Source organism: Benincasa hispida, chromosome 9 (genome assembly GCF_027475165.1).
Source record: "Benincasa hispida cultivar pf3 chromosome 9, pf3_genome.v1.1, whole genome shotgun sequence".
NCBI lineage: Eukaryota > Viridiplantae > Streptophyta > Magnoliopsida > Cucurbitales > Cucurbitaceae > Benincasa > Benincasa hispida.
In genome coordinates this window covers 4840143-4859056 of record NC_143486.1, presented here as the reverse complement: position 1 = coordinate 4859056, position 18914 = coordinate 4840143, and the positions used below count along the sequence as shown (strand labels likewise).

The window sequence follows — 18914 nt, the reverse complement described above, 5'->3', positions numbered from 1 at the left end:
AAACGATCATGTAGAAGAAGAAGTCTATCGTATAGACTTGATACTCGATCACATAATAACGAGTACTATCATATAGTAACTCGACGCTTGATCTTTTAGCCTCTAAGGCTATCGTTTAGTAAAACTAGTTTTTACTCGATAGCTTTTCTGTGAGATGTATCCGATTGAATGAATTTGAAAAATAAATTTTCTTTTTATCTCACAGTTATCATAAAACTGTGAATAACCAATCACTCAAGTTGGTTATTGAGAAAAGAAATATTAATTATCATATAATTAATAAATTATAAATAAATACAATAACTAACTTATCATATTATATTTATAACCTATAATTTTAATATTGCATCATATGCAACATATAAATCATAGTTCTTTTCCTATTTTATGGCATTTAATATAAATCAAATTTATATTAATTCCTCCAATCAAATAATGTATCAAATACATCATATCAATTATATCATATATAATCAAATTTCCCTTTGTTAATTTGAACACTTCAAACTAACCCAAAATCTGATTCTCAACTTGAACCCATTAAGCTACCAAGAGGACCTTATGGACCTATAGCTTAAAGCTCTAACGGTACGTGAATAATTGACAAAACTCTTTAATCACGATATCCACCTTCTATTAATTGTCCGACACTCCACTAAAGACCGACAATTACACTCTTCCCACTACAGATATATTTCTGTGTCCATTGGATATAAGCAATCAATAGTGCGATGATCCTTCACAAATCGCTCGTAAGTATAGTTTGGCCAATTTACCATTTTGCCCCTGTAGTTACATTTAACTCCTTAAGTACCACTGATTCCTCTAATAAACAATAAGTCATAATCCCACTATAACTAAGTCCTCTCTTCCCAAGAGAGGGCGTGGCCACTATGTTCAAGACCCGGAATTAACTCTTAAGGGAACAATTTATCTACTTACCTTACATCAGGGAATGAGTGAATTTCGTCTTGTGTAGCTGAGTTCCCAGATCTCCAATTAGACAAATCCCCAAAATGGTAGACGTATTGAGTTAGCAATCTGGCCACTCTCACCCATACAAATCAAATGACCACCTTCATGAGCAGAAGTTCCCAACTCACTCAAGATTCAGGTTATGTCACCTATGGTCATCCTAGTGAAATGTAAGTTTCTATTATCAACGATGTTATATAAAGAGACTAATCATTTCGTGGTCCAGTCTTACACAAACTCTTTGTATAGGATACCCCGGTCGCATGTCTCTACATGAATTATCAGGATCAGATCATTTGTAGAACTTTACAACACTTGTAACATCTACAAAGATAGTCGTATTCGTAGTGTCACCAGGATAAGGTATCTTCCTTTATCCATATACTATAGACCATTTAAGTTATTATTTAAACAATATCCACCTGTATGGTCTCTACATACTTGTTTAAATTTACATAAAATAACCTCAGATCTTAGTTTGTTGGATTGAGTAAATGCTTATAAAATAATACTTATTTTATTAATAACAATATGTTTATACAGAGTTTACAAACTACAAGATTACAAGGAGATTTAGGACACCATTCCCAACACTTGGTAAGTCCAGGGTCGAACACAGGGATTTATGCTAGACTAATGCAGACTTTGCATTGCAGTAGATGCAGAAAAGGTTCTAAATAAATGTTGGAGGAGTTTATCTACACTAATTTTACTGCATGCATGCAAGAAAACACAAGAGTTCAAGTGAAACATAAAGTTTAATGAAAGAATGGTGCTAAGTGATATGGGTATGCGTTGATCCAAGTAAGATGAACACGTGTAAGAGTGTGGGTAAAGATGAAGATGATAGATGCTTGTTTACAATCCAAATGTATGTAGATGCATTAGGTTTCTATTTATCTAACTATTCAACATTTCTCAATGTGAATGACACATGTTTCTATTTCTAGGGTACATGCGTTGGTTACAGAAAACAGTGAAACACAAGTATTTTTATCTCTAAAGCTACTGTGCATTCTGACTCAATGCGTTTCTAGCTATCCTATTCTCTCGAATGGTTTTAGCTGAGATAACTTCAACCAAATGATCAAAATGATTAAAACTTTATAAATTAAGCATGCACATAGTCACAAACACGTCTAACACAATGGAATGTAAGCAAAGACAAAAGTGATGGATCAAATGCACGATTTTATAAAGAACGAAAGTGTTCTTACAATGGCAACAATCATGTGAGATGATAAATGGAAATGAAGTGAAAAGAAAAGAGTCAAGCCACAGAGTTCAATCTCTTGTCCTCTTTGGCTTGATATTAATGTGTGTATAATCAACTTGTTAAAGAAATGAAGAAGAATTCTCTCTCGAGCTTGGTCTTCTACAATTCTCCTTGATCAACAATTACAATGATTCCTTTCCTCCTGTGTTCTTCTTGCTGCAGCAAAAAAAATATAATCTAAGCTCTAAAATGCTCTATCTATTTGATGCTATTTATCTCCGGTTGCAAATTTTCCAATTTATAGGCGTTTTCTCTCAGCAACTTGTGATATGACAGCATTAATTTCCATGCACTGGTCAGCCGCTTGCCATTTCAGTTGCTTTTCAAACGCTGACATTCAGATACCCATACTTGCAAGTGATGATTTGACAAGAATAGCACGAACCAATGTATCTTCTCTGCGTTGGAATCCTTCAGACATATGTCTTTACGTCAGCTGAGCCTGCGACACTTAGCAAATTTTATTGAAATATTGCGATAAGATGCGTTAGTGACGAAGTTTTATCAAAAAGAATGTTTTTGTAAAGGCTAGTAGTGTTTGAGGAATTCCATGTGTTTTTCTTTAAGACGAGTGAGTTTTTATCATTAAGAATCCTAATTGTTCCAACTTTTGAGGGACAATAACTTGTATTTCTATAAGTTATCAAGTTGCTGCAGTCAGATCCGGGGAGATCGAGTGTGTTATGGTCAGATTTGACGAGATGGAATGTGTTTCAATCAGATCCGGCGAGTTGAATTGAAGATCCGGCGATATCGAGCTAAGTTGCAGTCAGATTCAACGAGATCTAGGTTTGCTATAGCATATCGATGTTCGAGAGATGGCGAAACGAAGTTAGAGAAAGAGGACAAGAAGGCTATGGAGAAGGAGACCCACATATCTAACCACAGAGAACGATGGATCTAAACCAAGGCTGGATCGATAGACAGTACCGATCGACGACAATGGTGGATGGTGTCAATTTGAGTGGGAGGTTTAACAAGAGAGAGAGAGATCTGTGTGGGCTGTGTGAAATAGAGTTAAAGAGAGAGAGACTACGGAAATGAGGTTGGTGGCTAGAATTTAAGGGAGAAGAAAAAAAAAATGGCACATTACTTCCTTTCAAACCATAAAAAGTTGAGTGAATTAGTGAATTAAAAAATGGATCTTTAATGTTGATTTAAAACCGATATTATAGGTACGCCTACAATGTCGGATTAAAACCGACATTAAAGATCCACTTTTATTTAGAAACCAACATTGTACATCTATTTTTAGTTTTTGCAACCAACGCCAAAGCCTAGATTTCCCGTAGTGTAGAAGTCTATTGGTGTCTATCGATGATAAAAACTGATAGAAGTCTATCACTGATAGACTGATCGAAGTCTATCAATGTTTTTTTTTTTTTTTTTTCTATGTCTGTAAATAGTTTGACATTTTTTCTATTTGTGAAAATTTTTCCTTCATCATTTACTTGTGTAATTATTGAACTTACTAGGGGAAAAGGTAGTTTACCATTTCTTTTTTTGGGTCTACCCATTTATAACGTAATAATCTAAAAATATTATTAGTATAATTTGTTCGATTAAACTTCTACACGGTAAGTCTATTATAATCTATCATTTCAACGGGGTAAATGACATATACTGCATTTTTTGAAATATAAAGTTTAAATCTCCCTGCCCATGGGTTGTACTAAAAAAAGAGTATATTACAATTACCGATATAATTCCGAAATTCGCATTTGAGTTTACTAGACTAAAATAATCAATTAGTGACATGCTTTTATGTAGGCTCCGTTGGGCCACAAGTAGTTCATATATATAGAGATCATTGAATTTTTAAGTGATATTTATGTTTGAGTTTGATAAATAGTAACTCGAATATATATAGAGAGGTCTCGATGATTTTTGGAGTGATAATTATATTTAAGTTTGATGTTACATTTATTCTGTTTAGTAATTCAAATTCTATACCTTCAAGTGTGATTTAATAAGGTTAATTAGGAAAGAAAAGGAGATGAAACTTTGCATTAGTTTTTTGTTTAATTATCATAACTATTAATCAATTTGTGGAAGGTTATCAGGTTGGTGTTGAAACTTGAGTTTAAATCTTCCTATGTAGTTTATAAGTTGCATTCCACTGGTTCATGCACTCTCTTATGTCAGGTTTCCATTTCTTAGTAGATACTCATCTAGAATTTTTTTTAGATCTAAAAACATACAAAATGAAGATAATTAATTTAATATTTTTGTTTTCAATTACAATAATTGTGAGATGAGAGATCGAACTTCTCTTTTTGTTTAATTTAGTGTCTAGATCATTCGATTTTTTTCTTTAAAAATTGAGAACAACGAAGAAGATACTAAATAATGTGGGGATAGGTAGGGAGAAAATGTTGGGTAGGAATGGAGAAGAGCAAGTCCAGGAGGATTTGGGTTAAATTACAAATTTTATATCGTGAAACATTTGTCCCTTAAACTTTATAAAATAACAAAGAATTCATTTGTTGTAGTACAACACTCAGCAAGTGGAGGGAGGTAGTACCAACAATATATGTACCATAGACAAGATCGAAGGGTCGTATTTGGCATACCATTTATCGTGTTTTAGTACACTAGGTGGGAATAGAGAGATCTGAATCTCAAACTTCAAGATCATATCATATTGTACAAGCTAATTGCTACTGAACTCGGCTTAATTTGGCAATAAAATTTAATTTTCTATCTACAAATATCAAAAGTATGGGACACAAAATTAAAAATTTATAAACTAGACATGTACTATATATAAACTTCAAAGTTTAAGGACTAATTTATTTGAATTTATCGTATTGTCTTTGAAATAAAAAAAATCATCGTTATATTTTGTCAACGATTAAAACAACATATAAATCTTTTAACTTTTTGTTGATGCCAACATACTGACGGAAGAAAATGTATGTATTTGATCTTCGTGTGACAAAACAATGAGTTTGTAATTTTGAGAAGAGAGAACTTGCAAATATATATTTGTGTGTACGCGCGCGCAAACAGCGTGCGTCCGTGATTCCTGCCATCAGAATTCCAATGCTCAAGTTAGTTTCAATAAAAGGTTAGCCTCTTTAAGGGGGAGGTTCGACCTCAGTCTCTGAGACCGAGGTGAGCCTATGGACCTTTTTGGCCTAATTTTCTCTTTCACCTCTTAGTGTACTTTCTTTTGGCCCACTTTTTGCATTCTTTAAATATTGACATGATAGGTCCATTATAGAACTTGTGGTCCAAAATAATCACAACCTTTTTAATATCTAAAAGTATGATGCTAAAGTTGGCACAAGATAAAAGAGATTAACAAATTATACAATTTTGTTCATAAGAATTTGAATACACAACCTCTGAATATATCTATAACAAATTGAAACAATTATTTACATAATTATTTTATTAAAATATTATTGTAATTTTTATGATTAGATAAAATTATCCTTTCACAACCATAAAATGGATGGAAAAGGCGACGTTCGGAAACAGGTGGCCCTAATTAGATGGTATGGATTAAAAAACTTTTTAATTGGTAAGGATAATTAAAAGTAGTACAAAGGACAAAAAATCACTCTTAAAATATAGTGATCGTTGCAATTATATCCTTAAACTTTTAATTTAGAAAATTGAACTTTTAAAATTATATAAATATTAAAATTTGATCAAATTAGACCTTCAAACTTACGTAATTGTATAAATGGTAATATTTGTATGAATTTAAGAGTTTAATTTTGAGATATAATTTCTATAATTATTATAAATTTATGGATCTAATTTGAAATCTATAAAAATTTAGGAGCCTAATTTTTATAGTTTAAAGATTGAGGGTTTAATTGTAATGTGATTTTTAAGTTTGAGGCGCCGTATTTAAATTTGGCACTAACAAACACAATAATTTGGCATGGAATTTTGAGAGTGCCATGTGCCTTGTTGTCCAAGACATGGACTTTACACAACACGGTCATTATCAAATGTCAATTTTGCCCATGTTTATTTTATTTTCTCTCTCTCTCTTTTTTTTTTTCAAATAAAAAATTCAAAATATAACTCAGCTAATGCTTTACAAAATATATGACTTCAATTTCATAAATTCAAATCAGTTGCAATAATGGTGACCCTCTGATTGTTTGACTTCAATTACAAAATATATGACTTCAACATATTATTTTTTTCAAACAAAAAAATAAAAACCAAATATGTATGTGTATATATATATATATATAATTTTTGCAGTCAAACAAAAAAGGAATTTGCACATACAGCATTGCGCATCGCTTAATTAGGGGCTTCATATTATTTAAAAAAATAAAAATAAAAAACAGTTGACAAAATAAAATGATGCAGTTTTTTTAATCATTATCATACATAAATGCATATTACATATCTAACAATAAAATATAACATAACTATATAAATGCGTATTGCAATTTTTTTTCCAATTTTTTATATCACCCTTTTAGTTATAAATCATTTTAGAAAATAAGCCACCTTGACTTTAAGTAGCATTGGGTGTGTAGGTTTGAAATTAATTCTGGGAATATTAAGTCTGAAGATTAAGTTAGAAGGTTTAAATAGCTTGGGTTTAAGAAGACCGTGTTTAGAGAGTATAATTTGGAAGTTTGAGTTTAAGAAGCTTGTGTTGGAGTGCAGTGCAGACTTAAGTAGTCTAAGAATGAACTCCAGATTTATAAATCTTTAATGGTGAAATATTTTTTTGTATTTAATCATTTGTTAGATTTTAAATTAGTTTAAATTTGTCATCTTAATTATTTTAATATGATTAAGTTTAAAATAAACCAATTTTAACTTAAAATTGAACTAAACTAGTATTTTAATATTAAATTCAATTATTAAGTAGTTATATTTTTTTTAATCAACTTACATTTGAGGAGTAAAATCATAAATTTTGGGTTTTAGTTTTTATTTGGTTGTTTTAAACATTTTAAACTAGAAAATGATTCCAAGTCTCCAAGCTAGTTAAATTGACCGACGAAAAAATAAAATGATTAAATTAAATTAGAGTTTTCTACACATATAACCTAAATAAATATATCTATACAATTGCAATCTAATGGCGTGTTTAGAAAAAAAAAATATATCTTTCAAAAATTCATTTTTATTGAAACACTTTTAATAGAAACTCATTAAAATAAAAAACACACAGGTGTTGCAATTCTTTCTTAAAAGTATTTTTTATACAAATTTGTCTAATTTTTTATATACTAATAGTATTTTTATTAATGTTTTTCAAGGTTGGCTAGTGACGGTTGTTGGAGGTTGGCCGACGTAGTTGGTGGTCGGAATTTCATCAGTGTGGGGGAAGGGGTTGCCAAAGGTTGGTCAATGGTGGTCAGAGTTGGTCGATGGCCACTGGAGGTTGGCCTATAATGGTCACTGAGGTGGCAATCGTCGGAGGTGGCAGCCAACTGTCATCGGAGGGTGGCGGTCGGAGTTGGCCGATGGCAATCTCCAGATGTGGTATCTAGAGGTTGGCCGACATACTTCCTAGATTAATTTTAATAACTCGTGGGTTTGAATAATGTTTACTAATCAAACCCATGAAAAAAGAATTTTCATGTCCCAAATAAGGTCGAGTTTTAGATGTCTAACCTATCAAATCTCAACTATTGAAACAAACACTCCTAAATTTATGAGAACAATGAGGATGAAATGATAATAAAAAGGTAATTATCAAATATGTTAGGTTCCATTTTCAACCAAAAAAAAAAAAAATAGATACGAAAATTGTATAAACATTTTTGAGAAAAATGAAACAACAAGAAAGGATTAGCCAAAGTAGGTGCTACGTTATTTTTTCTTTAAAAGATTAATGATACTTCATGACATTTTCAAAAAATTGAAATAAAAATTTTGTAACTCTTAATTTTCCATCACTATATATATATATAAATAAATAAATAAAAATTATATATTCGGTCACAAATACAAAAGGTTTTTCTATGATTTTAAAGTCTTCCTCACACGAAGGCATTGATAACTAAAAAAAAATGCAGCCTCCTTCATTGCATACCTAACCATCAACAAAAATTAATCCACCTATAAAAAGCTTAGTATTAAAAAAAACAAAGAATTAAAATATTAATAAAAAGACGTTTTTATATAAGAAAATGAGTCAACTTATTTACAAATATAGCAAAATGTCATCGTTCATAACTGATAGATCTGATAGACATCTATTAATATTTATCACTGAAAGATAATGGCATTTTGTTATATTAAAAATATTTCTACCAATTTTGTCATTTAAAATAACACTCTTAATAATACAAGTAAAGTTTTGTTTTGTTTTTTGAACAAAGTTTCGAATTTCAATTGATTTTTTTTTTTTTTTTTTTGTTAAAAATCAGTTTTAGTCCCTAAACATTTGTAAAAATAACAATTTAATCCCCGAACTTTGTTTTGTAACGGTTTAGTTCCTAAAGTCTCAATTTTGTAACAAGTTGTTCCATGAACTTTAGGGGTGATAATCGGTTTGGTTTTGAGGCCAACCAAGAACCAATCTAAACCAATTCTTTTTAAGAGAAGAAATTTAAACCAATATTAAATAAAGAACAAAACCATTAGATTGGTTTTATTTGGATCGGTTTATTATCAATTTGATTCACGGTTTTTAACATTTTCTTTCTTTTTCTCTAATTTTTATTTTTATTACCACTTTTGTTTTGAATTGGTCCTTTTTGTTGATTTACATTTAAAATTTGGTCTATTCATTTTTTTTATAAAATTGAAATTTGACATCTTTATTTTTTTTCTCTTGGCACTTTTTTAAATAAAAAACATACATGGTCTATAATAATTGGTATTTTTTTCTAAATAACAAATATATATGCACCATAATAATAAAAATACTCGAAGATAGTTTACTTTTAAGAGTATATATATACCATTAGATCAGTTTGGTTTTGATTGGTTTTTCTAATGAAAAATCGATCCCAATCAATACTTTTTGGTTTTTTCCAAATACAAACCAAGATGTCCAATTTTATACTTAAAAAAAAACTAAACCAAACTATTGGATCGGTTTGGATTGGTTTAGTTTTCGGTTTTTCGGTTTTTTGTTGCACTCATAATTAACTTTACTATGTAACAATTTAGTCATTATATTTTCAAATTTGTAACAATTTAGTCCCTATTGTAAAAATTAATGTTGAGATTTAATGAGATTTCTTGCGTAAATAAATCAATAAACTAATTTGAGACTCAATATTTTTATAAACTACAAAGTCTACATCATAAAATAATAATATTTAAAATCAAAAAATTTGATAATATTTTTTTACGTTAGGGACTAAATTGTTAGAAATTTGAACGAACAAGGACTAAATTGTTTGCACTAAAGTTTAGGGAATAAATTGTTACAAAACTGAAAGTACAGGGGCTAAATCATTACCAACCAAAATTTAGGGACTAAATTGTTATTTTTACAAAAGTTTAGGACGAAAATATATTTTAGGTTGCATTATAATGCCCCTGAACTTTACACTTTGTGTCAAAAATGCCCTTGAAGTTTCAAATGTTTCAAAAATACTCTTAAACTTAAAAAAAATACCTTTGTCGTTAGTTTTGGATGGAAACCATTAAAGTTTTGTTTCAAAAATACTCCTGAACTTTCAGAATGTTTCAAAAATACCCTTGACTTAATAAAAGTTCAAAAATACCTCAACTGTTAGTATTGGAACAAAAATCGTTAATTTTTCGTGACAAAAATGACTTTAAAAATTTTAAATATATATATATATTAAAAAATGCTCCTACTGATCAATTTGTTTGAAGTTTTTTTAAATTCGAAAAGAACCAATTTTAAAATAAATTATATATTTCTTTTCTTTCCATATAACTACTCTCATATCTCTCTTGATTTTTCAATTCTTAATTTATACCATTTTTCTTAATAACCAAAATTTTAAGTCAAAACATAAAATTTCACAAAATTTCAAAAAAAACAAAATCTCTTCTTGAAACATACCAAAACAATAAATAGTCAAATAAAAAAGTATCAACCTAAATCAAGTTGGTTCTTAGGAATTTAATATCTACTTTAGTTCTTAGATAGGTTATCGACCAAAAGAAGCTGTCGGGACGTTTCAGATGCAATTCGGGCTTAAATGAAGCAATTAGCAAGCAACAGGGAGGCAAAACGATGAAATTGAGTAAGGGGAGACATGACATTGTGCAAGTGCTACGACACTTGTGCCCCACCATTCGTAGAGACAGTCTGCTAGCAAGCGTTGCAATCCTGCCCTGCAGCGCCGCATCGCTCTTCATTTGATATGCGTGCATGAAGAGACACTCTTTCCAATTTGCTCTCTAAGTCGCTTCGTGAGAGGGCATTCAACATCATAGCTTTTTGGTATGTTCTCGTTGCCGAGAAAATTGGTGTAAGCTAAAAATTGAAAAATTAAGAGAAATATAAGAGTATATATATGTACAATAAATAGTCAAATAAAATCGTTTTGGTATGTTTCAAGAGTAGATTTTGATTTTGGAATTGTGTGAATTTGGTATTTTATGTTTTAACTTATAATTTTTATTTTTTTGTTTTGGTTGTTAAAAATATTGGTGTAAGTTAAGAATTGAAAAATTAAGAGAAATATGATATTACATATATCAAAAAAATGAGGATATTTATATAATTTATTTAAAAATTGGTTTTTTCGAACTTAAGAAAGCGTGAAACAAATTGATTATGAGCATTTTTTTAATTTTTAAAGTCATTTTTGTCCCAAGAATTAACGATTTTTGTTCAATACTGAAGGTGAAGGTATTTTTGAATTTTTATTAAGTTGAGAGTATTTTTGAAACATTTTGAAAGTTTAGAGATATTTTTTAAACAAAATTTTAATGGTTTACATCTTAAACTAATAACACGAGTATTATTTGAGCTCTTCTTTAAAGTTGAAGAATATTTTTGAAACTTTTTCAGGAAGATTTTTTATAATTTATCCTATTTTTTAAAAAGAAAGAAATCTTCTCTAAGAGTAAAAAAAGAAAAGAAAAAAGTGGGGAAAACCCGCCGTTCGCGCCTCAGTTGGTGTTGAAGAAAAGGGGAACTACCATAACAAAAAAATTGAGATTCTAAAATCAGTGGCATGGTTTGGTATGGAAGAAACTGGAATGGGCATTAATGGCGGAATGGAAGAAGGAACGATGAGAAGAAGAAGCGTTGCTTTTCCGTCTCGGAATTAGATTCAAACTGCATATTGATGTTGCAATCCATGTGCGTCTCCGAGACGACTTCGTCAGCTTCGACAGTGACAAAAGCATACGCGTGCAGCCATGGAGGAACCTTCCTTTTCTTGCGCCCCAATAAATTTCGACGCGGAAGTTCGAGCTCTGCAACTTCCAACCATTTTTGTCTCTTCTCTTCAACCAAACCATCACCTACAGCAGCAGCTCTTCATCCTTTCTGTCTCTCTCCTCTTCATACGCTTCTTCGTCCTTGCTTATGGCATCTACTTCCAACGATTCCCTTCCCATCTCCATTCAAAACATCAATCCCAAGGTATAGTTCGCATATTCATTTCGTTCTGTTCTCTTTACAGCTAAATCATGATCCCGTTCTTTGTTATTGTCGATCATCACGATCTATCATGTTTCGTACTCATTTTGTGTTTGCGCTTCCTGTGCTGGAATCTGGACCACGTTCAGGGATTTTTGTCATTTCCCCTCCTTTTTGGTGAATCTATATGTTTCGTGTTATTTTTTTATGATGGTGGATCCGTTTTATTACATGGGAGTTTAGATGGTAGTTCTGTACGGTATCCATAATCCAAAGTATTTATCTTATGGTCGTGCTGTTGCTATCTTAATTCGTTTGGTTGATCATTGGCGATGGGTTTAGGATTTGATGGAAAATGACAACTCCCCTGGATGTTTTAAGACGCCAGTCGGGCATTTTTTGGTTTATAATCCGTTGAACTATGTTTCATTCTTGCTTTCACGATTGTCTGTTTTACCTTGTTGTTTTTCCACGGTTCCAAACACCTAATTTTTGTTTTATTTTATAGGTTCTGAAATGTGAGTATGCTGTCCGTGGTGAGATTGTCGCCCTTGCTCAGGTAACTTTGCACGCAAGTGCCGTTACTGATTTTATTCTTTGCATGCTAATTAGAAGGGTCAAAATTAGTAACGAACAATCCGCAAGGTTAAGCAGGAACCTTGGCAAAATCATGGCATTAGGTTGAAGGATTTAAAGTACTACGTTATTACCAATAAAATTGAGATATTATAGCTCGTTTGGGCTTGTTTAATCAGCTCCAAATATGTATTGCTTAATTTGTGATAGTACCATCCTTTTGCTTACTATCTTTTATCCTCTTAACAGAGATTGCAAGAAGAGCTACTGACTAATCCAGGCTCACGTACTTTTAAAGAGGTATGATTACTTTTCTCCATTTATTTCATATAAGCATCGTAGCATATTCATCTATACATTTAAGGCGAGGCTGGGAATGTAACTGTCAACTTTTGGCTTATACAAAATTACATGTAGCCAAAACACGTTCTTTTTGAATGGTAGTGTTAGACTTATCTCATGATACGTGCTTAACAACACAAATCTTGTTGGTGCTATAAGGTTTTGGTATGACCCAGTTGCCATTATTCTCACTTTATGATGCAGATACTATACTGCAACATAGGAAATCCTCAGTCACTTGGTCAGCAGCCAATAACATTTTTCCGTGAGGTTTGTCAGTGATGTCTGTTTGCACTTTTCATTATGCCTTGCAAGAATAAATTCCCGATTGATTATCTTTGTTTATTCAGGTTCTTGCATTGTGTGACCATCCATCCATTCTGGAAAGAAAGGAAGTAGAGGGTTTGTTCAGGTACTGCAATTTTATTAACTCATTTCTGATGAGGAAAGCTACTAAGTTACTCCACTACACGTTTCTCTTAAGAAACCGTGCCTGACTTGGAAACTGGTAAAATAATGAAAATAATTTTTTGTATAATCATGTTGTTTTCAAGACATGCTATTCAAGCTTCGGGGATATAATTATTTGAAGTTTTTTCTATCAGAGTACCGCATATAACATCAACTTTAGATCAAATGTGATTTTGCTCAAATTAGACATGTTTGTTTGCTCTTAGTACTCACATTCTTAGTAAAAATGTTTGTGCTGTTTCCTTCATGAATTTCTTTGTTTTACTTGTTGCAGTGAAGATGCTATTAGGCGAGCTTCAAAAATTCTGAAACAAATTCCTGGGAAAGCAACTGGTGCTTACAGCCATAGTCAGGTTGTTATCAGACAAAACCAGAGTTCTAGGATTTCATAGAACTCAGGTCATCTGACAATTGCTCTCTTTGTCACATCAGGGAATCAAGGGGCTACGTGATGCGATTGCTGAAGGAATTAATGCTCGTGATGGTTTTCCTGCAGATCCCAATGACATATTTTTAACAGATGGTGCAAGCCCAGCAGTAAGTTTTAATACACGAGACCGAGTTTTTATATTTAGAAGTGTGGACACAAAATATTAACCTCGGAGTAATATCATGTCAAAGAGGCTCTTTTATCTGTTTTTTATTAGGTCCATATGATGATGCAATTGCTGATAAGTTCAGAGAAAGATGGAATACTCTGCCCCATTCCTCAGTACCCTCTATACTCTGCTTCTATAGCTCTTCATGGCGGTACTCTTGTACGTTTTATATTATTTCAGAAAATCTTTACCGTTTGATTTGATTACTTTGAGTTAACGTGTGAAGACCTGGGTTTGTTCTGAATTGGGATTTATAACTTTTTGTGTGCTGCCAATTCGTTTGTTGTGTAGACATGAAGCAGTTGAAATTTATTGGTGGTTTGCAGGTTCCATACTATCTTGATGAAGCATCGGGATGGGGATTGGAAATTTCTGAGCTGAATAAGCAATTGGAATCTGCCAAGTCTAAGGGTATTTCAGTTAGGGCATTGGTGGTTATAAATCCCGGCAATCCTACTGGGCAGGTATGTAATTAGACGGGTTTTGAATATCTTGGGATAAATTATTTCAGACTGTTAGTTTGCAATAACTGTTACTCTCATCTCACTCAATGGATTTCTTTCTGCTTTGCATACTTTCCTACTTCCTTAGATATGTTTACTTTATCGTAGTATCTGTATGACTCTTTAGGTTCTCACTGAGGAAAACCAAGAGCAAATAGTGAAGTTCTGCAAGCAAGAGGGCCTCGTTCTTTTGGCAGATGAGGTACATCTAGAAGAGGAAGCCTGCAATATAACTTTTCTGGATGTATTAATTATAGATATAAGTTGGTTAACTAATGTTACAGTAGCAATCACTATGGGTTCATTTAAGACCTGATGAATGGTGCAGGTATATCAAGAAAATATTTATGTTCCAGACAAGAAGTTCCACTCTTTTAAGAAGATTTCACGCACCATGGGTTATGGTGAAAAGGACATCTCCTTAGTATCGTTCCAGTCTGTCTCTAAAGGTTTGTTGCCGTTGTCCATATTTATTTTAGGCGTCGTGTGGAGAATGTTATGCAGACAACTGGTTTGATTTCGTGCGGTAATTTTTCTTTTTCTTGTATTAGGATACTATGGTGAGTGTGGAAAACGGGGAGGTTATATGGAGATCACCGGGTTTAGTGCTGATGTGAGGGAACAAATATACAAAGTGGCATCTGTTAATCTTTGTTCTAATATTACCGGCCAGATTCTGGCTAGCCTTGTAATGAATCCACCAAAGGTTAGACTTTCTGATTTCTAAGGACAACTAAATAGTAAATTCATCTGGCTCTTTATAATGCAAAAATGTCCGCAAGAAAGGGGTTTAAGTGCAGTGCTTTGTTTTGTATCAATTTGTTGTTCCTCGTTTGTTGAAGACTGTTGATGATTTGTACAGGATGGGGATCTCATCTATGAATCGTATCGTGCAGAGAGAGATGGAATCCTTTCATCTCTGGCAAAGCGTGCAAAGGTTTGTGAAATGAGAACACTCTCTTTTTGTAAATTTAAAACTCGATTGGATTCTTCTGTGATACGAATTGGAATTAAGGATCCTTGAATATTTGAAGCCCTAATTCTCAAACACTAAAACGCTCAAATCAATTTGATTTCTAATTATAAGGATTGGATAGACATGAATTGCTTTAATATCAAAGCTCTTACCACAAAAAAGAAGCTCTTTCATGTCCAATAGTCATTTTGGATCGGTATCTTTATTTGTAGTTAGTGGTGGATTTCTTATTTTGGATTTTTTTTTGTATGCCTTTGTATATTCTTTCATTCTTCCCAACAAAAACTTGATTTCTTTAAAAATAATAATAAATACAAATTGATTGTATTGCAGACATTAGAAGCTGCACTGAACAGTTTAGAAAATGTAACGTGCAATAAAGCAGAAGGCGCAATGTACCTATTCCCTTGTATTAAGCTGCCTGAAAAGGCAATCAAAGCAGCAGAAGCAGCAAAAACGGCTCCCGATACATTCTATTGCCGCCAACTTCTCAATGCCACTGGAATAGTGGTCGTCCCTGGTTCTGGCTTTGGACAGGTTTGTGTCATTGGCTTAAGCGCTCAATCTAATTCCAAATCATCATTTGCTGTATTTGAATTATCAACCATTTATCTTCTTGACACAGGTGCCCGGTACATGGCACTTCAGGTGTACAATACTACCCCAAGAGGACAAGATCCCAGCTGTCGTCTCTCGCCTGACTGACTTCCATAAAGCATTCATGAACGAATATCGCGACTAAAGCTCTTGGGACTCCTGTGTATCAAGGTGTAGTCAAATTCCCCTTACTTCTTGATGGCAACTAAGATGACTGTGTGTTATGCTTTTTTTTCAGTTAAGGAATAATGTGGGGTTGGTGGTGGTGGTTACCTAAACAATTTACCATGGCACAGAATCTCTCTGTGCCCCAAATTTTGATTGTTCAGCAAAGCATCTTATCTTTAAATAGAAAATAAAAACAACAAAGCAGTTACAAGCATACAAGGCTAATTGTAAGGCAACACATGAAGAAAATCTTGAAACCAGATTTTTTTTCTTTTTATTATTTTTGGGTGGAGTTTTGAACTTTGGACTTCGTGGAAAGAAATTGAGTTGTAACCTTTTGGGATTTCTTTGGTAGGTTGGAAAATTTAGAAATGACTATATCTAGGTACATCCCGAACATCATCTATCTTTATGTATCTTACTCTCATCACACACGTAGAAAAATAGTTAAAATATTTCAAAAAAGAAGTAAGAAGAATTTACCACATGACAAATTGTTATTGGACAATTCGGTGGGATGCATAAAGTTAAGTGTTGGGTACTTTAATTTAGAAACAACATGAGAAATTCAAGGAGATTGCCCTAAAAGAGAGGGCAATAGTTAAATTGAGAAAATTTCTAATATTTTCGTAGCATCGTATTCTCTGTGTTCACGCTATAAATCTACCTTAATAAGTATTTATAGATCCTGCATTGATGTCAATGGATCTCACCATATTTTTAAAAGTGTGATTGAAGTGGCACACAATAAATGAAGGTAGTACGAAGAATTTTTTATACCATCGTGATATAAGATATTTTCTCAGTTAAATTGAACTCACTGGGCCATTTTCTGACATTGAACAGAACTTGGTCCAATCCAATTGATGGATAAAAACACATATTAGAAGTTATGTGGGCTCCTTAATATCCAAAACTATTCCAAGATGTGCCATTTTCTTCAATCTGAAATGTGAATTGTTTGTTTTTGAGGAGACAGAATATTAGAATATTCCAGAAGCATCATCAATTCATCATCAATGGGCAGTATGCTCCACACTTTAAAACTCGATCACTTGATTACATGTAGGACTTGCAATCATGGAGTTAAAATGATACCCTTACTTTTTAAAAAAATAATTCATTAATTCACATGTTATGTTTTTTTATTATTTTTTTTTCTTTTCATTATTTTCCTGTTTCCACTTGAGTTTAGATTTGAAGCATCTAGAAGAAGTCAAATCTAATATCAAATGGTGGTGTCATTTCAAAGAATGATCAAGAAACTGTTGAATCGGGAAGTAGGGATAAGATCGACGAAGAAAGTTGAATTGTGCAATTTTGTTTTTTAAGTTGATATCAATATTTGATATTTCAATTTTAGTTTGATTGATGTTTTTCTAAAAAATAATTATAAAAAACTATTTAAATTAATAATTGAGTTATTTTCAATCGTGTTTAAATTTATATTCATTTTTAATTGATAACCTTCTTTAAATTTAATTGATATTTATCCAAGACATTACAAACATGGATTGATTGTTATCATTGATGTCGAAACTCCGTATATTCGAGAAATTCGCAAACAAAACACTATCTTTTAATTACTCAATCCCATTTGACATTATGTAAAGGAAAAAAAAAAGGGCTAATTCATATTTAATCAACTTCTCAAGCATCAATTATCCCCAAAAAAAAAGGGAAAAAGAATTCTCAATTATCCAATGGGGCGTTTATTCTATATATAATATTAATCAAAAGGTACCTGCCATCTTCCGAGCTCACCCAATTGACAAATGGAATGAGAAATGTTCTCAAATTCCATATATCAAAAACAAAAAATCCCACTTTTTGAAAAGTTGCAAAATTGTAATTATTTTAAATTGTAAAACTGTTGAAAATATTTTAAAAATTAATAAAATTGATGGAGTAAATTAACATGCAGCAGAGAAAATCAGAATTAATAAACACTCTAATTTCACTTCATTTGAGTTCAAAAACTATTTCACAAGAGGGTTTGCTGAACACAATACCTTTGATGAATCTTCTTCAAAACCAGTTGAGTTCCATGATAAGAAGCTTCAATCTTCAAGTAGATCACCACAAAGGTCTTCTCTACTATTCTCTTGCAAGGATTGTGTGGTGGAAACACTAAATTGAGCTGGTTTTGATAGAACGGTTTGTCGAGGGTTTCAAATTCTGCATAATTTTTGTAGAAATTCTAAATGCATGGCTAATCATTCAGCCTAACACTGCAATTAACTTTCAACATGCAATCTCAAAGCTTGCATGAAGGCCAGCTTCTTCTTCATGAATTTAATAGAGATTGGGTGGAATTGGATGAATAAGGTGTTTGCACCTTTAGTGGAGATTTCCAACTTTTGGAAATTTCCTTTTTCTTTTTCAAAATGTAATTTATTTGTTTATTAGTTTTATAAAAATTAATTCAATTAATTAATTTTAGATAAAACTAATTAATTAAACCTTCTAATTAATTTTGTTAATTTAATATCTAATATTAAATTAATAAAACACCAATTTCAATAGAACGAATTTAATTTCATATAATTAATATTTAAATCATAATTTAAACATTAATCGATTCTCAATTTTGTTTAAGTTTGATAAAATTAAACAATTCAATTGTATTGAATACAAGTAATAAAAACCCTAATTGAATTTGAACATTTCAAATTCTAAACCCTAATTTCAAATCTCGTCGAGATTACTCAATTTACTAATCCAAATTACAAGCTAGTAGAGGGACCTTATGGACCTACAAATCATGAGCTCCAACGATTTGCAATTAATTGATTAAACTCTTTAAACCGAATAATCACTATTCGTTAACTACCAAGACATTCCAGTATAACTCGATAGTTGAACTTTTCTCACTGTAGATATATTTCTGTCCATTTAACCATAGTCAGTAAGT

The 18914-nt window shown here is 31.8% G+C and overlaps 1 protein-coding gene and 1 long non-coding RNA gene across 2 annotated transcripts; both read left to right on the top strand.

Moving 5' to 3' along the window:
- Nucleotides 1-11270: 11270 nt before the first annotated feature.
- Nucleotides 11271-16214, top strand: ALAAT2 (alanine aminotransferase 2). The gene is made up of 15 exons (XM_039044031.2): nucleotides 11271-11771; nucleotides 12277-12327; nucleotides 12594-12644; nucleotides 12891-12956; nucleotides 13037-13098; nucleotides 13432-13510; nucleotides 13590-13694; nucleotides 13805-13915; nucleotides 14083-14220; nucleotides 14387-14461; nucleotides 14588-14708; nucleotides 14811-14965; nucleotides 15122-15196; nucleotides 15569-15772; nucleotides 15861-16214. Exons 1-15 carry the CDS (start codon nucleotides 11715-11717, stop codon nucleotides 15975-15977), a joined length of 1467 nt encoding a protein of 488 aa, XP_038899959.1. The 5' UTR covers nucleotides 11271-11714; the 3' UTR covers nucleotides 15978-16214.
- A 719-nt stretch (nucleotides 16215-16933) lies between these two features.
- Nucleotides 16934-17366, top strand: LOC150033591 (uncharacterized). Its single transcript, XR_016532142.1, has 2 exons — nucleotides 16934-17065; nucleotides 17196-17366. It is a non-coding gene; the product is annotated as an uncharacterized LOC150033591 (long non-coding RNA).
- The last annotated feature ends 1548 nt before the right edge of the window (nucleotides 17367-18914 follow it).